Consider the following 22,394-nt stretch of genomic DNA (forward strand, 5'->3'; position numbering starts at 1 on the left):
AAACCTCCCAGCCTGAAGCCACTTCAGTTTTTGTATGTTGTGGAGGAACTGCTTATTCTTTGGAATACTGAAAACCAAAGCATCTAGTAAAAGAGATCACTAACATGAAATATGAATAGAGAACATGCTAAGACAAACAAGCAAACAGAAGTTATCTTTGCCCTCTTGGTCCATCTTCAACCCTCAGCCTCATCATGACCAATCCACCCGAGTCCCTCTACCTTCTGGGCTGTCTTTGTTCAGCTCCTAATCTCCCTTAAACTTTGGTAACACAAGTTACTTCAGTTGTCTTGCCCAATCAATCCTAATTTTATTTTCAACACTTCAACCATTTCCATCCCATCCCAGACCCTCACCAAGTTCATCTTCTCCTATTCCATGACTATTGGTACAGGGCACCTTCCCAGAATTTTCTGCACAAGTTCGTTCTCCTCTCCATTCTCTGCCTAGACCCTGCAAAGTCTCAAGATTTTCTGGTAACTTATTCAATTAATTCCAGTCCTCCTTCTTTACCTCAGCTGCTCTTTTCATCTGATCTCAGCTATTTCAAACCTTTCTTTCCTCTGACTTCCATTCTCAGATTTTGCTTTCTTCCCATAGGCCCAACTCCCAGCCACATTCTTTCTCTTGCATCTCTCCCACTGTCATCAAATCACTTGACATAATCCACAAGTCCTTACAAGCAGGCTGATTCTGGTGAGGCATGTTCATTGGCAACACAAGGACCATTTGCTCTCAGCTGCAACACCTGAACAGCTCTGTTGGACAGCAACTTGTATCCACAATGGAGAAAGTCATGCTTCATTTCAACATTCTGTAACTGCAGCAAAAGGCACTACCATAGCCCCAAGAGCACTTGCTATGCACCAAACCTTCAGAGATCTTTACTAGTAAAGGTAGTTTTTGCAGAGCTCAGCTCAGATTTCTTACTAGGAGAAAAAACTCAACAACTTCTAGCTTGGCCAAGGTAGAGATGGAAATCATTTCAAGAGACAGAAACACTATCTGTGGAAGACTTTAACACCCATTCATATGTGGGGCATTAAACAGCGATGAAAGTAATTTATAAGTTTCCAAAAGTTAACAGAAGAGACTAAGACTGCAGAAAATTTTGATTACAACCGGGCAGCAGTTTGAAAGCCATGTTATTCTAATAATCATTAATAATGTCTGCTATTTTAGTCATTGAAAGTGAATACCATTGCCAGAATAACACCTACCTCTCATAGATGGTTTTTAAAGTCAGCTGATCTGGAACACCTTCAGTCTCTTCAAGATGCAGTATGAGCCATGACGTTCTATAAGGCCACTGCTCTGTGAGATTGATCCAACTAGCCAGTCTATCCCAATTGAATGTGATCTGATTAGCTCTCAATAAACGACCTAATATAACAGGGAAGAAACACGATTTTTTTTTTCCATTATAAAAGATCCCCCCATCAAATAACGGCTATGTAAGTGTTTCGACCTGATCTCTGAACTTTCTGGTATTGTATTTTTAGCTCAGTAAGTTCAAAATCATCCCAAGTCACATCTGAAAATATCACTTCACAACCTAACAAAAATTTTTGCAAATACTGGTCAGAACACAAACTCTCCAAAGCTGTCAACTTCAGCTCCATTTTAAACACATACTACTACCATCCTGTTAAAAGCGAATCTTAAGTTACTTTAACAAAACTCAGTAGAGACTTTTGCACACCATTAATTTCTTAATCTAAACACAAAAATCATGCTAATACTGTGAAAGATTTTCTGGCCACTTGCATATTTAACATGGTCAAAGTAAGTTAAGCATGCAACTGCCATCTTCAATAGTCAATAACGTAAAATGCAAAACTATGAACAAAAGACTGTTTTAAGTTAATAAGGCAAGATATGGATTAAAAATAAGGCTGATTTTAAAAAACAGAAAAAGTTAAAGCTACAATTTATGCATTCCAAGTTTTTTTGCAAATTTTCTAAAATTGCATTATTAATATTGGTGACGATATGCAACTTATAGCCTGAAGGCTCTGCTCACAAAGCACCATATATAGCCACAGATTATAGTACACTAAAAGTGCTCTTACAGGGTATTGGTTTGTTTTTTCACAACTAACAATTTGTGATTTTGTTAGTTTCGCATATGCATTACAATTGAGCAAAACGAGACATTTCATGCTACAAACTGTAATGACAATACTACGAGACTGCATATTTATTTAAAAGATTAGCTCAGAATTTTCGAGCTGCTATTGCATATGAATGATTACTAAAAAAGGAAAAGGCGGGGGAAAATGGGGAAAATGACATATTAACATTCTTCTATTAATTATGCTAGCATTAAGTTAATGGAATAGAAAATAACCCATGGGTTATTTTTACTTAACTTAAACAGCCTTTACATTTAATTCTTTATAACCTGAGTGAAGCTAAATTAGGACAATCCAAACTATGCAAGCAATGGGAACAGAACTGCAGAGACAGCCAACCCCTCTGTGCTACCCACGCTGGTTCAGCAGGGCTTAACCTCAGCTCAGACACACAACTATATTCTGATATCATACTTCCTACTAAGATGCTCACCTCGGCACTGTACTACACCTGAACCAATCACACCTACTTGTGACATGCTGGAAATAAGTACTTCCAAATGCAAATGCTAGGCAGTGGAGGCAGCACTGATATTGCTGTTGCACATTTCTGCCACCAAATGGATCAGCAAGTTCAGTTTTGGCATTTACTATTACTCTGTGCATCTACTGGTAAAGCAAACACCCTACATGCAACCCTGAGCGGTTGCAGCAAGTTCTTAGCTCCAGCTATGTGCTGTGCAATAGAGACAGGTTGGTTTCTGAGCTGCACCCAATGCAGGCAACATGGCTACAATCTCCCAGTGGAGAACTTAATGCCAGATCCGCTGATCCCACCCTGATACGCCTGCAGGCAACTGTGATACTTCTGCATCTGTGAAAGTTTTCTTCCCTCACAGTGAGAAAGTTTTTCACTACCATGTGGTGAATAATGGCAGTTTTCTATAAGGGTACCCATCCTAATCATAAACATTCAGAATACAAAGCCTGGCACAGAGAAAAAATAAAATTTAATCCTTTTGAGTTAAGGATACTGAAATTAAGCTCAAGCTTTTGGCAGGATATTTTTTTTTCTGGTTTAAAGATCAAGCCAGTTCTGAGTAAATGCCCAAGTTGCCCAGAAACCTCATTCTGCATGATAGCAAATGCTTACGTAAGAGCTTCAGAACATAAGAAAAAATAATATTCTCTTTTGTTATTCCAGCCCCTGGCAATTCATTGCTTGCCTTCTATTAATACTTGATCAATTTTACTTTTAAGGTATTTAATTGTTTCTGAATCCATGTAAGCTTCCTACATCCGATACTGTTGCAGAGTTACGCACTTAGCTATATACACAGTGTGAAAAGTAACTGAATTCTTTTGTTCTGAAAGGCTATTCGGTGCCTTTTGTTGTCTGTAATAGAAAAGACAGTAACAATTATTCCCCATTCACTTTCTACATGAAACATGTTTTTATTAGACTTCCATAACTCCTTTACCAATCGTTTCCAGTTTTCAAACCTCAAAGACACCGATGTCTTGATTGTGTTTTGTTGAAGGAGAAGAGGTCATAAAACGCTATCATGAGCCCCAGACAAACATTTAGGAAAAAGAGCTCCAAATATCCACAGCAAACATGTAAAGGATGCATACCTGGGTTTGCCTTGCAGTTTACCTCTTAAGATACCAGCACCACAGGCTTTGTTCACATCAGAGTATTACAAACTTGAAAAATGTATTTTATTATCCCACTTAAAAATTAAAAATATAAAGCCTCCCTAAAAATGCAGACTAGAATCATTTGCCTGCCAACTGAAGTCAATGAAACAACAAATATCTTTTAAATTCTACACAGAATAGTCAACAACTTTGCTAACACTCTGGAAGATTTTGCTTCAGAAGGAGTTTGAAAAAACACATGGACTGACTTTAGTTAAATTCAGTTTACATACTAAAAAGTTTGAGTATAATTACAAGCAACCAAAACACAATACTGCTTCCTGTACACAAACATGCCACACTTACCTGTCACTGAAACAATATTTAGCAACCTTCTCATGGTCTGAGGACTGATATCACTAAACCAATCCTCTGTAACCAGCAGCTTGGTCAAATCAAAAGACATCTGGCGGGTAATGGTACGTTGTATCTGGCGTCTTCGGTAAGTATCCTGACAATGACACAAAAAGGCAAGGAATTCTGACTGGCATCGAAAACTTTAATGTATTTGAAATACTTCACTTCTACTTGATTATAAATTTTGAACCTTTGTGAGAAGACGTATCTGCGAGGCTGACATTTATACCATGAAAATATTTATCAGAACTCAATTTTGATTTAGTGGTATAACAGTTGAATATGATTTCCATATAAGCGAAGAACTAGGAAGAGTTACATGTCATACTTCCATGCCAACTCTGAGAGGGCAAAACAGAGCAACACAGTGAGATATTGTGTATAAAGGTTACTAATTTCGGCATTGCAATCACTGTTTCCTACTGTCTCTTACTGCCATCCATTTACTAATTACATCCTAAAATTAAAGCGAACATCAGGTTCCTCTGCTACAGAACTCCCTAAGTCTCTACTTGTGGTAGCTCAAAAACCTCAGGATCCTCAGACTCTGCACTGATTTCTACTACATTCTAGAGACCTTTTACTTAACCACTTTCTGATTTTACATAGAGATGGGAAAACAGAACAGAAAGCAGAAAAGAAAGTGCGGTGGACATGTTCAGTAAAAGTCTAGTACTGTAATATTCTAAGTTCCTTGATTTGCTCAATTACTGCCCCTTGCTGATACACTCTGTGACAACATGATACCAGGTTTATATACAAAAATACAAAAAAACATCAATAGATAGATAGATAAATCATAGCTACTGCCAGTATGCTGTACCATCTCAGCATTTACAGAGAGCTGAATCTAAGTATATGTGGAAAAGAGCACTGGTGAGGAGCGCTTTCTCCTCTTTGACAGAGCACCAGTCTACTCATTTAAGAATGTACATTTCATACATGGATCATTCACAATAATTTTGTAAGAATTATTTGATAAGTCTTCCAAGCTGACATAATTAAAAACATGAACGAAAAAAGAAAATAATAGAAAAGAAAAAAAAAGCATTACCAGTATCTCCATCTAGTCTAAAAAACTTTCTCACCCGCCTATTAAGAGCAGTTTTGCTACCAAGCTTGCTCATTTCTCCAAGACTGTTCTGAGAAACTCTCCTGTCAACCTCTTCATGTAATCCTACAGAAAGGAAAACAAAAGGCAGGCATTTTTCTCCATTTATACACATTTGACTGACTTATAAAAATAACATTAACGATCTACCAACTATTTAAATAGTTTGTTCCAAACCCAGATATCTGGAATATTGGTTTTGCGACTCCTGCACAACCTTACCTGCATTGTCTGTATAAGGAATATCTCCATTGGTTGTTGAAGCTACCATCAGTTTTTTTGCATTACTAAGCCCTCTGCTATTCAGAAAAACAGGCAAATGGACTATGTTTCGCATGTAATCATGCCCATTTATGTTTGAATCACGTAGAACACTGTTGAGATTCTGGTTAATAGCCTTTATAATAATGTGTGGGTCACTTGCAAAAATAGCAATAAATGGGCCTTTTGAAAACAAGACTCGCACCTGTAAAGAAGTAAACAGTACACCTTGTTAATAATAATTAATAGTAAGTGTGGATCATTTGAACATCTGACTCAGCATTTTGTATTTATTCAGCTCAAGTTATAAACTTGAGATGACAACTCATGTATAGACATGTTGGTTTCTTCAATATGAGATATGTAGAAACTTAGCCACAACTAGAAGTGAGAATACTTGACAAATTAGCAGTAGTAGCTACAGCGGAAGTCATCACCAAGAAGGTATCGTGCAGTAATGTCCTAGCTCCCCTCAATATTTAGCATTTAAGTATTTTTCAACTGAAGTAATTCAAAAGTAAGTAAAACCACTACAAACATCCAAAGTTTGTTACCACAGAGTATTACTCTGCAATAATTTACATTACTTCAAGACTTGTCACAAGTATCAACAGGTACAGCCCTACTGGGATTTAATTTTCAACTTTAAAAATCCGCTATTAGTACTACAGTTATGCCAATATACACAAACATTACAAGACTACAACACAGCACCTGTATACAACTTCTTTCTACAGAAAATGTACAATAACTGTATATGAACTCATCTATGGAGGAGATCATACTGATGATCCAGAGATCATGTTTATACAATGATCAACTCACAGTATCAAGCATCTGTAAGACTTTATCCTGTTCACAAGCATCCAATCCATCAATAATTACAACAAGCCTTGTTTGGTTCTGAGTGAAGCTGTCAATGGTTTTTGCCATTCTGGCCATCAGTTCAACTTCACATTTCAAAACCTGCAAAAATGAAAAGCAAAGGACAAGACATCTCTGTAATACTTAAAACTCACAAAAATCATGCAGTTCCTTTTGCAGATTGCTACTTATCCCCAAAATACTTCAGTAAGATCACAAAAATAAACACATTTCACCCAAAGTGAAAGTCCTAAAATGTCACTTCCAAAATTTTTATTTCCTGCTTGCACAAAAACATATGACATATTCCACTTAAACATAACTCACTATCCTTATTAAGATTCCATTACAATGTTATTTAAAAATAAAGTAACATGCACTGTAAAGCAGTATTTTAAGAGTACACAAAGGGGTATTTGTAGCTTCAGCTAATCCACTTATATGTAACAACTACCCTTAACATAGAAACAAAGGAGAAATTCACCTGTCCTAATTTCAACAACATGTAGAAATTAAAATCTCATCTTTTTGCCATTAGATTGATCTTGAATGTGCACATTAATATAATATAAATCACACGAATAACACTACAGAAATACCCACATCTCTCCTTTCATTGCAAAGGATAAGCCTAATTCCTAAATGGCTGAAGTAAGGTAAGTATCACTCAGAAGACAACTGTCAAGAAAAGAAACGCAGCAGCAACACACAGATACTATCTTCTGTGCCACAAAAATACACGCACAACATAATGTTACACAACGTATTAACTGTAATCTACAAAGATAATCATCATGACAGGCCAAGAGTGTTGGGCTTGCCCAGCCTGGAGAAGACTCAGAGACCTTAGAGCAGCCTTCCAGTACCTAAAGGGGCCTACAAGAAATCTGGAGAGGGACTTTTTACAAGGGTACATAGACATAGGACAAAGGGGGAATGGCTTGAAGCTGACAGAGGAGAGATTTAGATTAGACATTAGGAAAAAAATTCTTCACTGTAAGGGTGGTGAGGCACCGGAACAGGCTGGCCAAAGAAGCTGTGGATGCCCCATCTCTGGAAGTGTTCAAGACCAGGCTGGACGGGGCCTTGAGCAGCCCAGTCTAGTGGAAGATGTCCCTGCCTGTAATAGGCATGGGATGAATGACCTTTAAGGGCCCCTCCAACCCAAACCGTTCTATGATGCTAAAAAGTTTATTTCCAAATAGAAGTACTCCCTTAAGTAAAATGTCACCAAGGTTCATTCTAATCTTGTAAGACATGGCCTGATCAAATAAATGGTGCCCCATCTTGAGAAGGGTATGGGTCTGGAGTTTTGTTTCAATTCTTTTAATGGCCAATGCATATAAATACTTACCTTCATGAACCCCTCACTTTTCAACTTGTGAAGCTTGGAGGCAGCATTGTGAAGACGTTTTCTTTGAGAATTCAAAACTGAATCCATCACTTGCCACCATGTGCGACAATTCAAAACAAAGGCCAAACCAACAACACAGGTAACTGTTATAAGAATAACGTTCACTGTCATGTTGGCTGGTTCTACATTAAAAATTGCCAGCAGGGCAATTGCAGAAACAACACAGGACAAGATGAAGAGGAAAATCACAAAGGATGGGAGACAGCAAGTTTTCTTCCATTTCTTTTTACCTAGGAAACAAGAATTTGCTATTAATATTAATGTAAAATGTAATTACAAGTGATTACAAAAGCTATTAGCTTATACTCTTCTCATAAAACACCAACTTGCACAAAAAGTCACTGCAGTGTAACTATCCAGTCACAAACGTGAAAAAATTGTTTAAAGTTTTCCAAAATTCTTGGAAATCCTGAAGCAGAGATACTCCTTAAATCTTCAGTTTATTTCCATCATTTCAAGAAATCCATACTGCATAGACATGATCTTTATTAAACAGATTTCAATCAGCAGTAGCATCATCTTTTGTAGCATGTCTCAGTAAGTGTATTTATTCAAGGTCAGAGAAACTGAACTCAAAACAGAAGTCCTCTATGAATTGAAAACTTAACCCCATGAACTCCCTTTCTTCATGATATCATACTGTGTTCTGCATATTTTTTCCAGAAATCTACAGACAGGACAGAAGAAAAAAGTTCATTTCACTTGGATCAAGTAGGAATGAATATTTCCTCCCATCTGATCAGCACTAATCACAGCAGTTTATGGCTTCGGACCAACATTTGCTATGTATTTATTATTTCCAAGAATATGCAGTAGTCACTCATAAAAGCATTGAATTATAATAAACTAAACACAACTTCTCTTAGCAATACACAAAAGCATTTCCCTTTATCTGACTCAGACGCAATTTCTATAGAAAAATACCATGCTGCTTCTAAAAGGATGCAATATAAATATGCATGTCCATTGACACTCCTGAAAACTGTTTCACAGAAGATATTCTTTTATTATATTAAAAAAATCAAGATGAACAAAGAAAACAGGGCATTTTTCTCTCCAAAACAATACAAAGAGCTTCCTCTTCTGTATGAATTTCTGCATGGCTACAACAGTTTCTAACAAGAGCTTATAATGTGACAGACAGAACCCCAGATAACAGTGCATTGACATGGAATAATTGGAAGTGTCATTCAGGTAATAAAAACCTTGTGTATCTTCTGTCTTGAAAACTCGAAATAGCCTTGTTGCTAAGAAACCAAATTCCCTTTCGCAGGCATCAGAGAGGGTAGCAATCATCTCAGCCAATGAAGTTTCTCCACCTACACTGGACAGTCTATTGTAGTCTGTGAACAAAAACCTGAAAGAGAAAAAAAACATGTTTTTGTATACTTCAGAAAGATTCAAATATTTTCTGGCAACCAAAACAAAAATATTGCCACATCTCTGCAGCTGGAAGTTTTTTCAGGTGGCACAAACGTGTAAAACACTTAAATACTTTTTTCTTTTTTTACCTCTCCATGCAATTTAAGAATTTATTTATTTCTTCTTGTTATCAAACTCCTCTTTGCTCCACTTCCTATTGTAAGACTTTATTTCTTAACAAGGTAACAATGATCACATCAGCAACAGCATCTCAAACAGCAGTAAAAGTATAAAAAAGTCTTTACGATGCCAAAACATAATAGTGGCAAGTATTTTAGAACTCCATCACAAACTATTTTCAAATATTTGAGGATTAAAAAAACCAACAGAACAAGATCACATAATAGCACCATGAGGTGAAAATACAAGTCTCTAAACAAGAGAAGTAAACAAAACTGTAAAACACATGCCATAACTTGCTTTTAGGTAAGCTAGAAGCTTTGAGCAGTCTGATGCTCTACTTAAGAAAAAGGCAAAAAGACGTCAGCAGAAATAATCAGTAAAACAAGCTTTAAACTTAATACATGGTAAGCTGTACCAGAAAACTGAATTATTTTGTCTGTTACATATATTAGTATGATAGTCAAAACCCCTAACACTGAAAAGCAGCAGCTTCCAACAACTTTGCCAGAGTAGTGAAAACACCCCTATTTACTTCACTCTTAAAAATTTAACTACGTGCTCTTCCAGAGCTACTGTTTTTCAAACAGAAATCTCAACAGCTTTTCATAGGAAGATAAACACACAATAATACACACAGTTTAAAAAGTATCAGAGTGAACCTGAATCATTCATTCAAGAGTAAATAAATGAAATAACTAACCTGACAGGTAAAGCTTTAGTGGTTTGCTCTGGTAATTCTGGTGGGTTCACAAACATGAGTTTGAGAAGCAACTCTAAATATCCAATATGTCTTGCCAACCTCGCACTTAACACCCATGCCCAGTTCCATCTCTCGCCTTCTCTCCGTCCACCAAAGTAAATTACAGCTAAAAATAAGAAAGACGTTAAGCTACATTTTAGTCAATGTTCACAACTGAATGAACTATGAAGTTTGAAAGGAGAAGGTATGGAGTTGTGTAAGAAGAGCTGAATGAATTTTTAACAGTTAACACTAAAAGTGAGAATGGTAAGAGTAGCATAATGAAGATAATATACAAAAATTGGCTGTTTTCAAGAATGCTGTCTCACAAATTACATACAAAACACAAGTAAAAGGTCTGAAGGGGTCCTCTTTTCTACAAAAACTTTTAGCATTTTTTCTGAATCACAGAGCATGTCTACAAAGAAATACTGAATTCCAAAACTAAATGAAAACTTTCACAAACTTCATATAAAGTAAGACTTACTAAAGAAAATGTAGAGAACTGCTAATAAGCTGAGTGACACTGCTATTCCAAGCTTTGCATCCACTGTGAAAGCAAGTAATAAACCCAAACCTCCACACAGCAAAAGCGTGAGGAATACAACAAGCCAGGAGAACTGAAACAAAGGTTCAATCTGCTGTCCTGCAAAAGTCTTCATTTCATCTAAAACGAAAAGACAAAAACCACTTAACATGTAAAATCATTCTAGAATAGAAAGCAAAAAGGGTATTATAATGATCATCTTTGAAATGAAACACTTTTTCATTGAAGTGTGCAGCTTTTCCCTATTACTGATTAAAAAAAAGAAGACAGTAATACTTGAATTCTTCTCCAAACATTAGTTCAAAACCCCAAGTTTTCATCCATGCACAATACACTGCTTGCTGCAGATTTTCTACTTTTAAAGCGTATTAAAAATCATGCCATTTCCTATCCTCCTTCAGAAGTTCAAAACATATTTTATGACCCCCTAAAAAATAAATGCATCTGTCAAAAAAACCCCTAAACAACAACCCCCAAAACACCACTGAAATCTGGTACGTGTTCCTCAAATAGTCAGATGTAACAGAAGAATGTAAAGGCCTCAGCATTTATTTCTGTTTGTTGACTCATATTTACTAAAACAGGAATTCCCAAAGAAACTTATTTAGGATCTATCGAATAAGAAATACACGGTCCAGAACAAAAAGATATATGAGGAACAGGAAAAAAAAAAATAGTGAAATAGGCATTTTAAAAATGTAAGAGCTCTTCAACAATAAACATTAAATATGGACACCACTTCTTGTTTATGACATCAGGCATGAAGTAAACAAAATAATGCAGAGACCCCATTTTGACTATCACAGAAGCTTTCTAAAAACACAGCTATTGCAGAAAGTAAGCAACATCAAGACTGCTGTAAGTATTTTGAATTATACTGTAACATCTCAGAAAAATATCCTTTGTTAGAAAAAGCTAAAGCTGTAAATAAGATGCCTATTTCCACCGTGAAAAATATTGACTCTCCACTTTCTGCATTTGCCTTCCTGTCATTACAGGAGTTCAAAAAGCTCAAACTAAATAAAGGGAAAGGGGAAGAAAACTGAATGCAGTCAAAATACACTACAGAGAAAAAAAATGTTAATAGCCTGGAATTTGCTCTTAAACACTTAAAAAGACAATACATATGACACAGGAGGCACAATAAATAAATACTGCAGCAAAACAGATCCGAGCCTGATCTGACACACAAAGACCCCCAGCAAGGCACATTTTAGCAGCTATGCTTTCAGCAGTACCTAAAGGGTAGATTCATTGCTGCAAGAAGCCCAGAGGTCAATAGACAGCAACACTGAAAGACTGTGTTAAAGACACTTAAAATGAACAAAGCATCCTATGGATGAACTGACCACACTGCAATTTAAATCCTTTCATTACAGAAACAGAGGCTAGATACAACATGACATGGACCTAGGTCTGGTGCAAAAAGTAGTAATTCCCATGTGACGCTTTTCATAGATAAATTCTAACCTACAGAAAATCAACTTTTACCTTCTAGTTTCTTGAGCAGAAAAGATTTTCCACTACCCCACTGTGCATACAAGCCTACACAGATAGGCGGCTGCATGGTTGGTTCACTCAGAATATCAGCCAAAGCACTGCTGTACAGATCGTAACCCAGCATGTCACCATCAGATTCCGTGGGAGACAAATGTCCTGTAATACATAAAGCAAACTACATTACAGATCCCTGCTCTAAGAAATCTCAATGTGACAATTTTCATACCTAAAATCATTAAAGGTTCACCTATATTTCTATATTTACTCCTCCATAAAATAGCTATTATTGGCACATTCTTTTTCAGAAGAATTTTAAATCATCCACATAAATATCATATAATTAATATGATAACCATTAATATAATAACCATTAAAGCTTACCACAAAAGACTCAAACAAAATCCCAAATCACAGCAAGTTAAAGAAAATAAGTCCTACACAAGCAAGAGGCAGGTAAAAATGAAACAATCAGCAGAAGTTGCACCATATCGAGTGCCAAAAGTAAAAAATAAGAAGTACATTTGGCCTTTGTTAGGCTTTCAGAATGCCTTTTTTTTTTTTTCCTAATTTTTTTAATGCTCTATTAGTTACAACATTTAAAAACCTAAACAGTTACCACTTTTCCATGCAGAATTGAAACTGGATTCTCAATATACAAGTTATAAAAAAGAATATAAAATTAAATACTTATGCTTACTGGCTCCAAATATCTGTGTTAAAATACTCTTCTGGTGGCTACAGTCAATATTGTAAGGTGTTTCTCCTGCTTTGTTGGGTCTATAAAGCAGTCTACCATCTTTTGGATTTCTTAAGAGTAATTCAGCAAGTTTACGGCTTCTTCCACGAATGGCAATATGAAGTGGAGTATCTCCTTTCTGTAATTAAGTAAAAAACTAATAATATATAACATGAATTCCTAAGATTACGAACAGACCGTATGTTCCACGTTGTTTCAGATGTGTTATTTACTTGAAATACATCTTGAGGTATTCTCAGCAGCATTAATGCCTTACAGCAAGCATTTTCTCCCCTTGACAAAGAATTACAAAAGTTTCAGAAAAGGTAGCTCTTACAATGCTAAATCTAAGGCACTATCTTCTTAAACATTTATAAGGATATCTTAAGGCTCATGAAAACTGTAGTCTCTATTTAGAAACAAGTGTCTACTAGTAAATTCAGAGACTTATTGAGAACAAATACTGCTTGTTAGAATTATTTCAATGTCTGCTCAGATTTATAACATCAAAACGTTATTACTTATTTGCCCTAAATTTAATACACAGAAGCCAGAAAGGTATCAAATAAATGTTTTTGTATCTAAAATGTTTACAGTCAAAGTAAATAACGCATAAGAGGACAGCAACAAACCATTGTATTTGTCCTTGGCATTGCTTAGTTTAATGTCTACTAATCAAAAAGAAATAAGTGACAAGTAACAACCATTCTCTATGCTCTTTTCCAAGTGTATTAAGAATTAGAATTCTTATCTGTGAAAATCTTACTCCTGACCTGGAATTTTTTCTTCTCATATTGCTAGAAGCACCCTATTGCAAACCAAAAAAATCAATGGTGGGAATTAATTTATAGTCAAGTATTCTGATCTATATTATTAAGTATGTGGGACATTTTAGTATTACGCATTTAAGCATTAAGGTCTGTCTAATTATTAAGCCTATGGGAAACTCTTTTTGTATTAGCCTTGACAGATCATTATAAAGTTCTGCTGCAAACGCAAAATGATTAAATGCACTAAATAAACATTCTTTACCTTGTCTACAGCAGAGACCTTAGCTCCTTTATCCAGAAGAAGCTCTACTATTTCAATATTTCTCATCTTGGTTGCCTTTATAAGTGGTGTTTCTCCATCCTAAAAAGGAAAAGTAAGACTCTGGATACTCAAAACCAAGCAAAAACTAGTAACAGCATAAGAAACTAAATATCAAACTTTTAAGATCATTTTTTAATATGCTGCTGTGCAAGAACAACACTTCAGAGCAAATTACAGACCTTGTATTCTAGATTGATTAGAATCACAGAATAAAATATATTTCTGTTCATAACAGTGCCAAACAGATTAAAAACAGATTCAGATATAAAGCAAAACATTTGAAAAGAGACTCATGGAAGAGGTAATTCACTGCTGTACATACTACTCCCTATCTTTGTTTTATTCCTGCACAAGCAGTAAATGGTGGGTTGAACTTTCATGCGTATTAATATCAGAAACCTCATTCTTCAGTTTCCAGTAGTGCTCTCTTCTCTTTATTGCTGGCCAGGTCAATGATGCTGAGGTGTAATACCCACTCTTTCCCTGCTATTTAGTAGTAGGTAAAGTTTATCAACAAAGGGGACATTACCACTGCTGAAAATAAATTCTGCACCTCAGAAGAGTATTATGATCTTAACCTCACATGGAACTTGAAAAAAGAACAGATATTAAACAAAGCAACTCAATTAAAATTCTAATCATTACCTTGGTACACGTTTCAGTATCAGGGTTGCACTGCAAGATATCCCTCACCATTGTAGCATTTCCTTTCTCAACTGCCCAATATAAGGCAGTTTTATTATCCTGAAAAAAAGAGAGTATTAAATGTCAACAGCACTGTCATTAGCTGGATTAACTTAAAAAACTGTATATAAAGTATAACCACTATATTGAAAGCAGCATGTAACACAGCAAATTTGAGCACAGCTGAAGGAAAAGGGAAACATCACCAAATCTAATTGGCACGCTAGTAGAACTGGGAGGGGAAAACGGAAACCTGGCGAGAAAATACAAATTTTATTTTATAAAGCCATGCAAAACATACGAAGAGCTTTAACAATCCAAGCAGATTCAACCTCCTTGAAACAGTTTCCAAAACTGTATATAAAGTATTTAGTTGTAACTCAAATATTCAAGTTTTCTAATCAAGTAAACCCACTTTTTCCAGTGTTGTCCTTTTTTATTTTAGTCATGTTTCTTTGGGGTTTCTTTCTTTTAATTTAAAAAAGAAAATTCCTATTAGAACATGGACGTGGAAACCACTCTGAAGCCTTAAAAAAAAAAATAAATTCCTCTTTGTTCTCAAGTTTACAGTATAGCTTAATAAAGCTACTGAACTGGTTGACTGGCCTAAAAAAAGGCCATGCAAGCTGAAAAGCTGTCAAAGCAGATGGACATGAAAGTCAAAACAAAGCACCAGAATGCAGATCAGCCATACACTGTACAGCTGAACCAGGTGGGATGGCTGATAGCTGCAAATCTTGTGTCATCTTTTTTTTTCAGTGATGTGTTCTATCACAGAAAGTCTCCATGGCTCCACTCTTTATGTAGCCTAGTGATTGCACCATGACTTTTTCTGTTTGATGCTCACTGTATAGCGATACTTTAAGAAAAGGCTCTGAACACATACCCGCTTCTAAGCAGGAATGTCAAAGTCCCCCTTGCAGCCTTCTCCCTTCCTTGCTTCTTTCATTTGCAGCAATGTCTCTCCCACTCGTGGGCTTCACTGACTTTAAAGCCTTTCTTGACAGTTTAACAGTCCTGGTCACTAGGATTTCTTTCTTCCAGTCACCTGAGTTTCACGTCCTCCATACTTCCATCAGGTGGCTTCCAACAAGACACCAGCCTGAGGAAGCTGACTAAGCACCAGCAACACCAGGTGCACAGCCAGGCATTGGTCTGTCAGATGCTTCCAGCTGGGCACTTGCCCCTTATCAGAAGGGCTAGAAAGAACACCAAGTGCAAGTCCTCCACAGCCCCAGCACTCACTCCCAGAGCCCTGTAGTCACATTCTATCTGCTCTAGGTCTCCCCAGCTAGTGTCCATATGAATGAACATATGCAGCAAGGAGCACAGTTGCTGTACAAGACTCCACAATCTTTCTGGAACATCACAGATTTGAGCAGATAGCAAACCTCCCCAGATTAGCTGGTCCTAACCTAAATTCTGAAGGACACAGCCAGAATCTTCCTCTGATGGTACTCATTCCTGCTGTGTCAACAAGTTTTCTCCGTATGGTTTCTCACAAATATTTTCTCTGGATTAACCACTGTGCATGGCTATACAGATACCCTTACACTGCCAGAAGTCACAAGCTTCCCACCCCTGAGGAGGCTGGGTCCTCTTGCTACTGCTGTACTGCCTTGGTTACATCAAAAGCTCCTCATTTTCAGACACACGTCTAAGACACACAATTCCAAGTTTTCAATGGCAGATTAAAGGAAAAGATCCAAGCGCTACTTTTCCGCTAAACTAAAAGCTTCTTGGCTTCTTGAGAAGGCTCTGCACCATGAGCAGGAACTGAATCTTTGCAGCTTAGTGACCAGTTAGTTTTGTGTTAAAACTTGGCAGAACATATGTGCCTGCAAGTGGAGTGATTTGAATAGCTTCAAGCAAAAGAAAGCAAGTTGACTGCACAATAAAAACAAAAAAGAATAAGAGAGTTTTTGGTAGAAAAATAAAAACCTTAATCAAAGGACAAAAAAAGAAGGAAGGTGGAGATAGAAAGCACGGAAATCATTGACAACACTGCTTAGCGCCAGAAAGGAAGTTAGTGAAGGAGACAAGAACCCACCAAGCACAGTGACAGAACTGCACTGACAACAGGTATAATCTAAATTGTATCATATTTTGATATATTGATACCAAAATTAAAATATTAAGTATTAAAATAATACTGCTGGGGGGGGGGTAAAGTATTTAATTTTTTTAATGGCTCAGTACTGCAGCTGAAATAAGCTCCAGTTACATCTTTTACTTTTCAACCATTATACAGATCAATTGAAAAAAATGTTGCTTACACAAGTCCCTGCAATTACATATGTCTTAGATCTTAAAAACTGTGGAGCAACATGGTGCATTTTTAACGTTTGATGGTGTCCTGGGTTGAGCATCTGAGTTTCCTAGAGAGTAGACTGAGCAAGTTTTTAAAGCCCTGGTTTTAGAAACACCATGTAATTGCTTGGTACTCAAATTCACATCCTACTTAAGAACTACTCTAACATTTAAGCCGTTGTACTTACCTGACCTCTGATATCTATATCAGCATATTTATGGAGCAGGGCCCTCACAATTTCAACATGACCTCCTCTAACAGCCCCAATCAGCACTGTATCGCCACTCTAGAAAAATAGTGAAAGAATATTGAAGATGAATTAATACTATTTCGCAAACAAAAATGCAACACAGAATAAACTATAGCCTATAAACTATAGAATACACATTATGCCTGTTTACATTAAGAAATCTGCACCCATTTTAAAGATACAAAAAACCAGTTCTACCTCTGCAAAAGAATCAATATATAGAAGACAAAATTCTGGACTCTATTTTTTTATATTTTTTTGCAAAAAGATTAAATATTATATATATGGTAAAACAAACACCCCGAAAATGGGCTCAGCTTAGACCACTACCCTAAAAAATAACAGCATAAACTAATAATCAATATGACAAAAATCTAGCTGTTCTCTGTGTTCTTAGGAAGACCAATCACTCACACTAATAACTGCTTTACAATTAGACAAGAATGCTGGCTGTCTCCTGTAGGTGTTTCACAACTGGCAAAAGCGTTTTACAGGACTTGTCCCTTTTTTTGTGCAGGTTTGACTGCTATCCTGTTCCTATGCACTATGCTGGTAAAGATAAAGAACCAACAGCCTGATTTTATCTCAGACTGATTAAGAGAAAAAATATTTCACTGTGGTAAATGGAGTTGTAGATATGTAAAACAAAGCTACAATTCTGCTTAGGGCTTCCGATTTTAACACACCTAGGGGTATGTCAGAATTTCAGAGAATGAAATCCTGAAATTACCTAATGCTTCCTTTATGATAAAACAGGAAAAATAAATAAAAGTAGAGCTAAATCACAGGTATGGAAGGAACTCAGTTAGAAAGCTCTGTAGTAGTAGATCCCCTATCAGTCACTGTCATTACATACCTGGCCACAAAACAAGAGATTTTCCTTATCAGAACCTACTCCAGCATCTGAAGCTAAGACTGCTAATTGTTTGATGTATTTTTGGAATACAGTCACCTAAACTGAAAGCTGTAATTTATGCTTCCTAAACGCACACGAATGCAGACAGTTGTAGAATTTTGTGACAGAAAAAGTGGGAAGGGAGACTGCAATGTATTTTCTTAAATATCTAAGTTTTGCTTTGATATGTGCCTGACATAAAATCTGTTGTCACAAACAACACTTTAAATGATTATGTACCGAGCTGCAGAAATGCACTAATATGACACTTGAAATATAGGAAAATGCATCCAAAATGTTTTTAAAATTATGAGGCAAGTATTAGGAAGTCTTCCTCTCTTCTCTGCAACACCAAGCAATTAAATTTAGGGATTGGGCATTCAGTCTCAGAACCGTATTACTGCTCTGAACTGAATCACTTACCTTGACAGAGGCATCTAAGCTTAGGTGTCTAACCACATATAGCCCCAAGGGTGTGGTGGTTGGCCTGCCTCTGACACTTCAGAAAAGCATATCAAGAGGACACTGCAGACAGTCCAAGCACCTCGAAAGCAAACAAATTCCTGAGTGGCTAGCAAGCAGATTCACACTCTGGGCACTGCCCATACTGCACACCTCTACTGAGAAATGCAGCTACAGCTCAGGCACACAGTGCACCTTTCAACAGTTACCCTCACATGTCTTAACCTAGAGCTGAAGTCTTCCTGTAATATATGCAAGTTTCCTAATAAAACGTTTGATTGTAAAATATAAAGGCAGATGCTGAATGAAATGAATTCTTTGTTTTTTTTTAATAATACTCATTGGTTTACTATTTTAACAGCACTGCCACGTATGTTAATACACAATCCCCACACACCAAATATGCAACTTAGTTCAGTCTTATGTTCGAGATACAACAAATATACAACCATAAATCATTTCCATGCCCTACACAAACTCACAATTCAAGACCCTAAAAAAAAAAAAAAAAAAAAAGAATTTCTGTCATTTGTCCTTTATCTTCACACAGCAACAAAACATACTTGTTAAATAGCAATACATAAAAATACCCCTAGGTGGCAGCAAATTAGAAAGCTAGTAAAACCAAAACCATGCACCCACAAATTCACTTACCCTGGTATCTCAATATGTATTACTACTACCTAGATGTATATAAAACCACAACCATGAATAATTTGAAATTAAAATTTACTCACTCTATCTGGAATGTTCACGTAAGTTCCAGCATCAAGAAGATCCTGCACAATTTCAGTATGTCCCTCCTTCGATGCAATCATCAAAGCTGTATTTCCATCTTTATCTGTTAAGTTGACGTTTGGGTTCCTCTTCAGTATTTCTTTTACTGAGTCAGTGTAGCCACCCTTCACTGCCACAATAAGTGCAGTCATAGAATTCTTTAAACAAAACCAACAGATTTCATTGTAGAGTGGATATACAAATGACCATTGTATCAGCAGTTTAAATAATAACAGAACTCACTGACATTCCTTTCTTAACCATCCGTTACTTCAAGTTTTATGTTTTAAAGTACATTTGCTACGCTTTTTTAAAAGAAGTAAATAAACTATGTACTGTATTTGAGAACACTTCAAACGCAAACAATAAAGTTCAGTTTATTCTATCTTCTGAACTTCATACAATCAGTAAAATCATCCTGTCATATGGGAACATGGTATCATCAGAGCACCCAGGTCTACCAATACTGTCCACAGAGGTTCTTTTGAAGAACTTCAGAAATAATCATATGAATACCGAAAGTTGTCCTAATTTTCCACTTAACTTTGACTGAGGGTTTGGGTTTTTTTTAAACAAGCATTTTAAGTGTCCTATACTACAAAAATTAAAAGTCTTTTTTATTTAAAAACAATATGCAGCTGAAAACTTCTAAAAAAATTTTCCAATTTCTGAAAAGGCACCACAGTCATTATTATTTTCAAAAGATGCTTTGTGCTCGATTTAATTTTCAAATATTGCTGATGAATAAGTTGTTTGATATATCAGGCCTGAGTACAGAATGAATTTTGATAGTGTTAACCTTCAGAGAACAAAAATCTAAATTCATTTATATTCATTAAAATTTACACTTCATATAACAGTGTGTCACCTGTCAATACAACTCTCTAGTTACAGAATATTTTCATTAAAAGGTACAAAGAAGCCTTTTAATAAAATCCTCACACGTAGTTTGTGATTCGCTAGAAAGTAACATATTCCAACATCAACATTTCATTGTTTCACATATTCCTCGGTATCTCTATTATAAAATAAAACAGGACACACAGATGTATGTACCCACACCTTAATCGCTGGAAAACAAAGTTACTTACAGCTCCTTCTTGATCAACATCAGCTCCCATCTGCAGTAAGTATTTCACACACTCCAAATGACCCTTCCTCGCTGCCCAAACAAGTGGGGTGGTGCCATACTGAAATAAACATTTATAACATTTTATCATATAGCTCTCTATATTTATTATCCCCTACAATCTAGTATTTACCCTATACTTTATTGCTTTAGTTTTTACAAATACATAATTTGGTCTCATGAATTAACACAGGCATTTGAAAAGCCATTTTGACTTTTTCTTTGTACGTGATAGCTGTAAGAATTATTTTTCTATGCAACCTTGTTTAGCAAGATTTCCAATAGCTTAGAAAACAGAAATATGTTCCACTGCAAGAAATGTTCGCAACACCTTTAGCATACTATGGAAAAACTTCTTGCAAGTATAGCGACTTACTCTAGCATACTAATTCTAATCTCACAGGCATATAACAGCAGATGTTTTTCCAGTAAAAAACTCATAGATTTTTAGGTTTTTAATAAAATGTACTTTTACAAAGAGTATATCAAGCATTAATGAAATAAAATATGATACAAATATAACTTACTTTGTCAGAGCAGTTCACTTTAGCTCCGTGTTGCAGTAAGAGATGTACTATTTCTGAGTGGCCCCGTCCTGCTGCCCAAATAATTGGATAAACGCTGTATTGCTTAGAATTAAAAACAAAACCAAAGGACCCCACATGAAATAAAATTAGCCTTAATTATTTTTCATTAATAATATCAGAATGCTTCAAGAGACAATAAACTCACAGAAGAAGAAATATACAGAAATAAATCTAACTACATTTCAGTAATTGTTGCTGAGTACATAGTCGAGATGATATTTAGGAAAACGTCTACTCTTTGGAATCAATTTTGGTTTATAACTCCTTAAACAAGGTTTAAGAATTCACATCCGCCTGTTAATATAAACAATTGTAACATAATAATCAGCAACAGAATGCTATGCAACATTCCGAGTAATCAGGACTCCAGATCAATCATGTGACACATGTAAAAACTGCACATGCAAACCAGATGAAATCAACAATCATAAAGGTAAGTCACTAGCGCTCTTTGTTAACTGTTCACTGTAGCCTCAAATACTACAGAGATGACAGTATAAACAAATAGTTCATTGAAGTTTAAACATGCTCATACTTTACAGAAAATTCTTATAAATCTCAAAAATCATAGGTTTCTAATTCTTTTTCATGTGTATGGTAAATACTTCTAAGACCACTTGATAACTCTTATGAACAGTTAAAACAAAATATTGTTTCCAAGTTGCGCATATTAGTCACTCTATTAACCTCTATAGATGCAGAAAAGTGAAAATTGTGATTCAAGCAGCATTAGATACACTATTTTTCTATTATTTCCTCTCCTGCTAATTTGAATCTTATTATGAGCTCTACAGTCATCTGCTTTAATTAAAAAAAAAAATAAAATTAAGAAAAAAAAGCAGCTGTCACGCAGGATACTAAAGCAAGCCCTTTATAAATAGTGATTAATGTTCTATTGCAAAAAAATGCAAAATGTTTAAGCAAGGTAATAAGATGCGCAATTCAGGACTTTAAATGCTTGGGATGAGGCAGTGTTTAAGACTAAAACTTACCATTCCTGTGATGTTTGGATTTGCTCCTTTCTCAAGCAGCAATTTAGCTACTTCGGTACGGCCTTTATATGATGCCCACATCAGGGCAGTCCATCCTCCCTGGGAAACACAATTCAAAGAAATGTAAAAACTGAAAAATACTCTTTAGAAACCTAATTAGTGACTTTTACTTCTTTTTTGTATTTGTCCTAAGACATTTTGCAAGTCTAAAACATCGTGAGGACTAACTACACACCCTTGTAATCCTACTTATGTAGGATAAATAGTAAGCACACATATGAAAGTACTGATTTCCTGCTTTGCAAAACTTGGGAGAATATCGTGTCCCAAATGTTCCTGAATTTGCTGTAAACACTCAATTCAGA

General features: G+C 35.9%; 1 protein-coding gene across 3 annotated transcripts in view; it reads right to left on the reverse strand.

Moving 5' to 3' along the window:
• KIDINS220 (kinase D interacting substrate 220) overlaps positions 1 to 22,394 on the reverse strand; it is a 77,728-nt gene that overhangs the window by 36,983 nt on the left and 18,351 nt on the right. For all 3 annotated transcript variants that reach the window (XM_065681583.1, XM_065681581.1, XM_065681582.1), the window contains 18 exons: positions 22,030 to 22,128; positions 20,978 to 21,079; positions 20,413 to 20,511; positions 19,282 to 19,479; positions 17,125 to 17,223; positions 14,588 to 14,686; positions 13,883 to 13,981; positions 12,812 to 12,989; positions 12,106 to 12,270; positions 10,555 to 10,734; positions 10,029 to 10,194; positions 8,989 to 9,140; positions 7,724 to 8,013; positions 6,331 to 6,471; positions 5,467 to 5,710; positions 5,222 to 5,310; positions 4,083 to 4,227; positions 1,221 to 1,383 (listed from right to left, as the gene is read on the reverse strand). In XM_065681583.1, coding sequence (XP_065537655.1) covers positions 1,221 to 1,383; positions 4,083 to 4,227; positions 5,222 to 5,310; positions 5,467 to 5,710; positions 6,331 to 6,471; positions 7,724 to 8,013; positions 8,989 to 9,140; positions 10,029 to 10,194; positions 10,555 to 10,734; positions 12,106 to 12,270; positions 12,812 to 12,989; positions 13,883 to 13,981; positions 14,588 to 14,686; positions 17,125 to 17,223; positions 19,282 to 19,479; positions 20,413 to 20,511; positions 20,978 to 21,079; positions 22,030 to 22,128 — 2,708 coding nt within the window. The remainder of the gene's footprint in view (positions 1 to 1,220; positions 1,384 to 4,082; positions 4,228 to 5,221; positions 5,311 to 5,466; positions 5,711 to 6,330; positions 6,472 to 7,723; positions 8,014 to 8,988; positions 9,141 to 10,028; positions 10,195 to 10,554; positions 10,735 to 12,105; positions 12,271 to 12,811; positions 12,990 to 13,882; positions 13,982 to 14,587; positions 14,687 to 17,124; positions 17,224 to 19,281; positions 19,480 to 20,412; positions 20,512 to 20,977; positions 21,080 to 22,029; positions 22,129 to 22,394) is intronic.

The sequence above is a fragment of the Lathamus discolor genome, chromosome 5 (assembly GCF_037157495.1).
Source record: "Lathamus discolor isolate bLatDis1 chromosome 5, bLatDis1.hap1, whole genome shotgun sequence".
Lineage (NCBI taxonomy): Eukaryota > Metazoa > Chordata > Aves > Psittaciformes > Psittacidae > Lathamus > Lathamus discolor.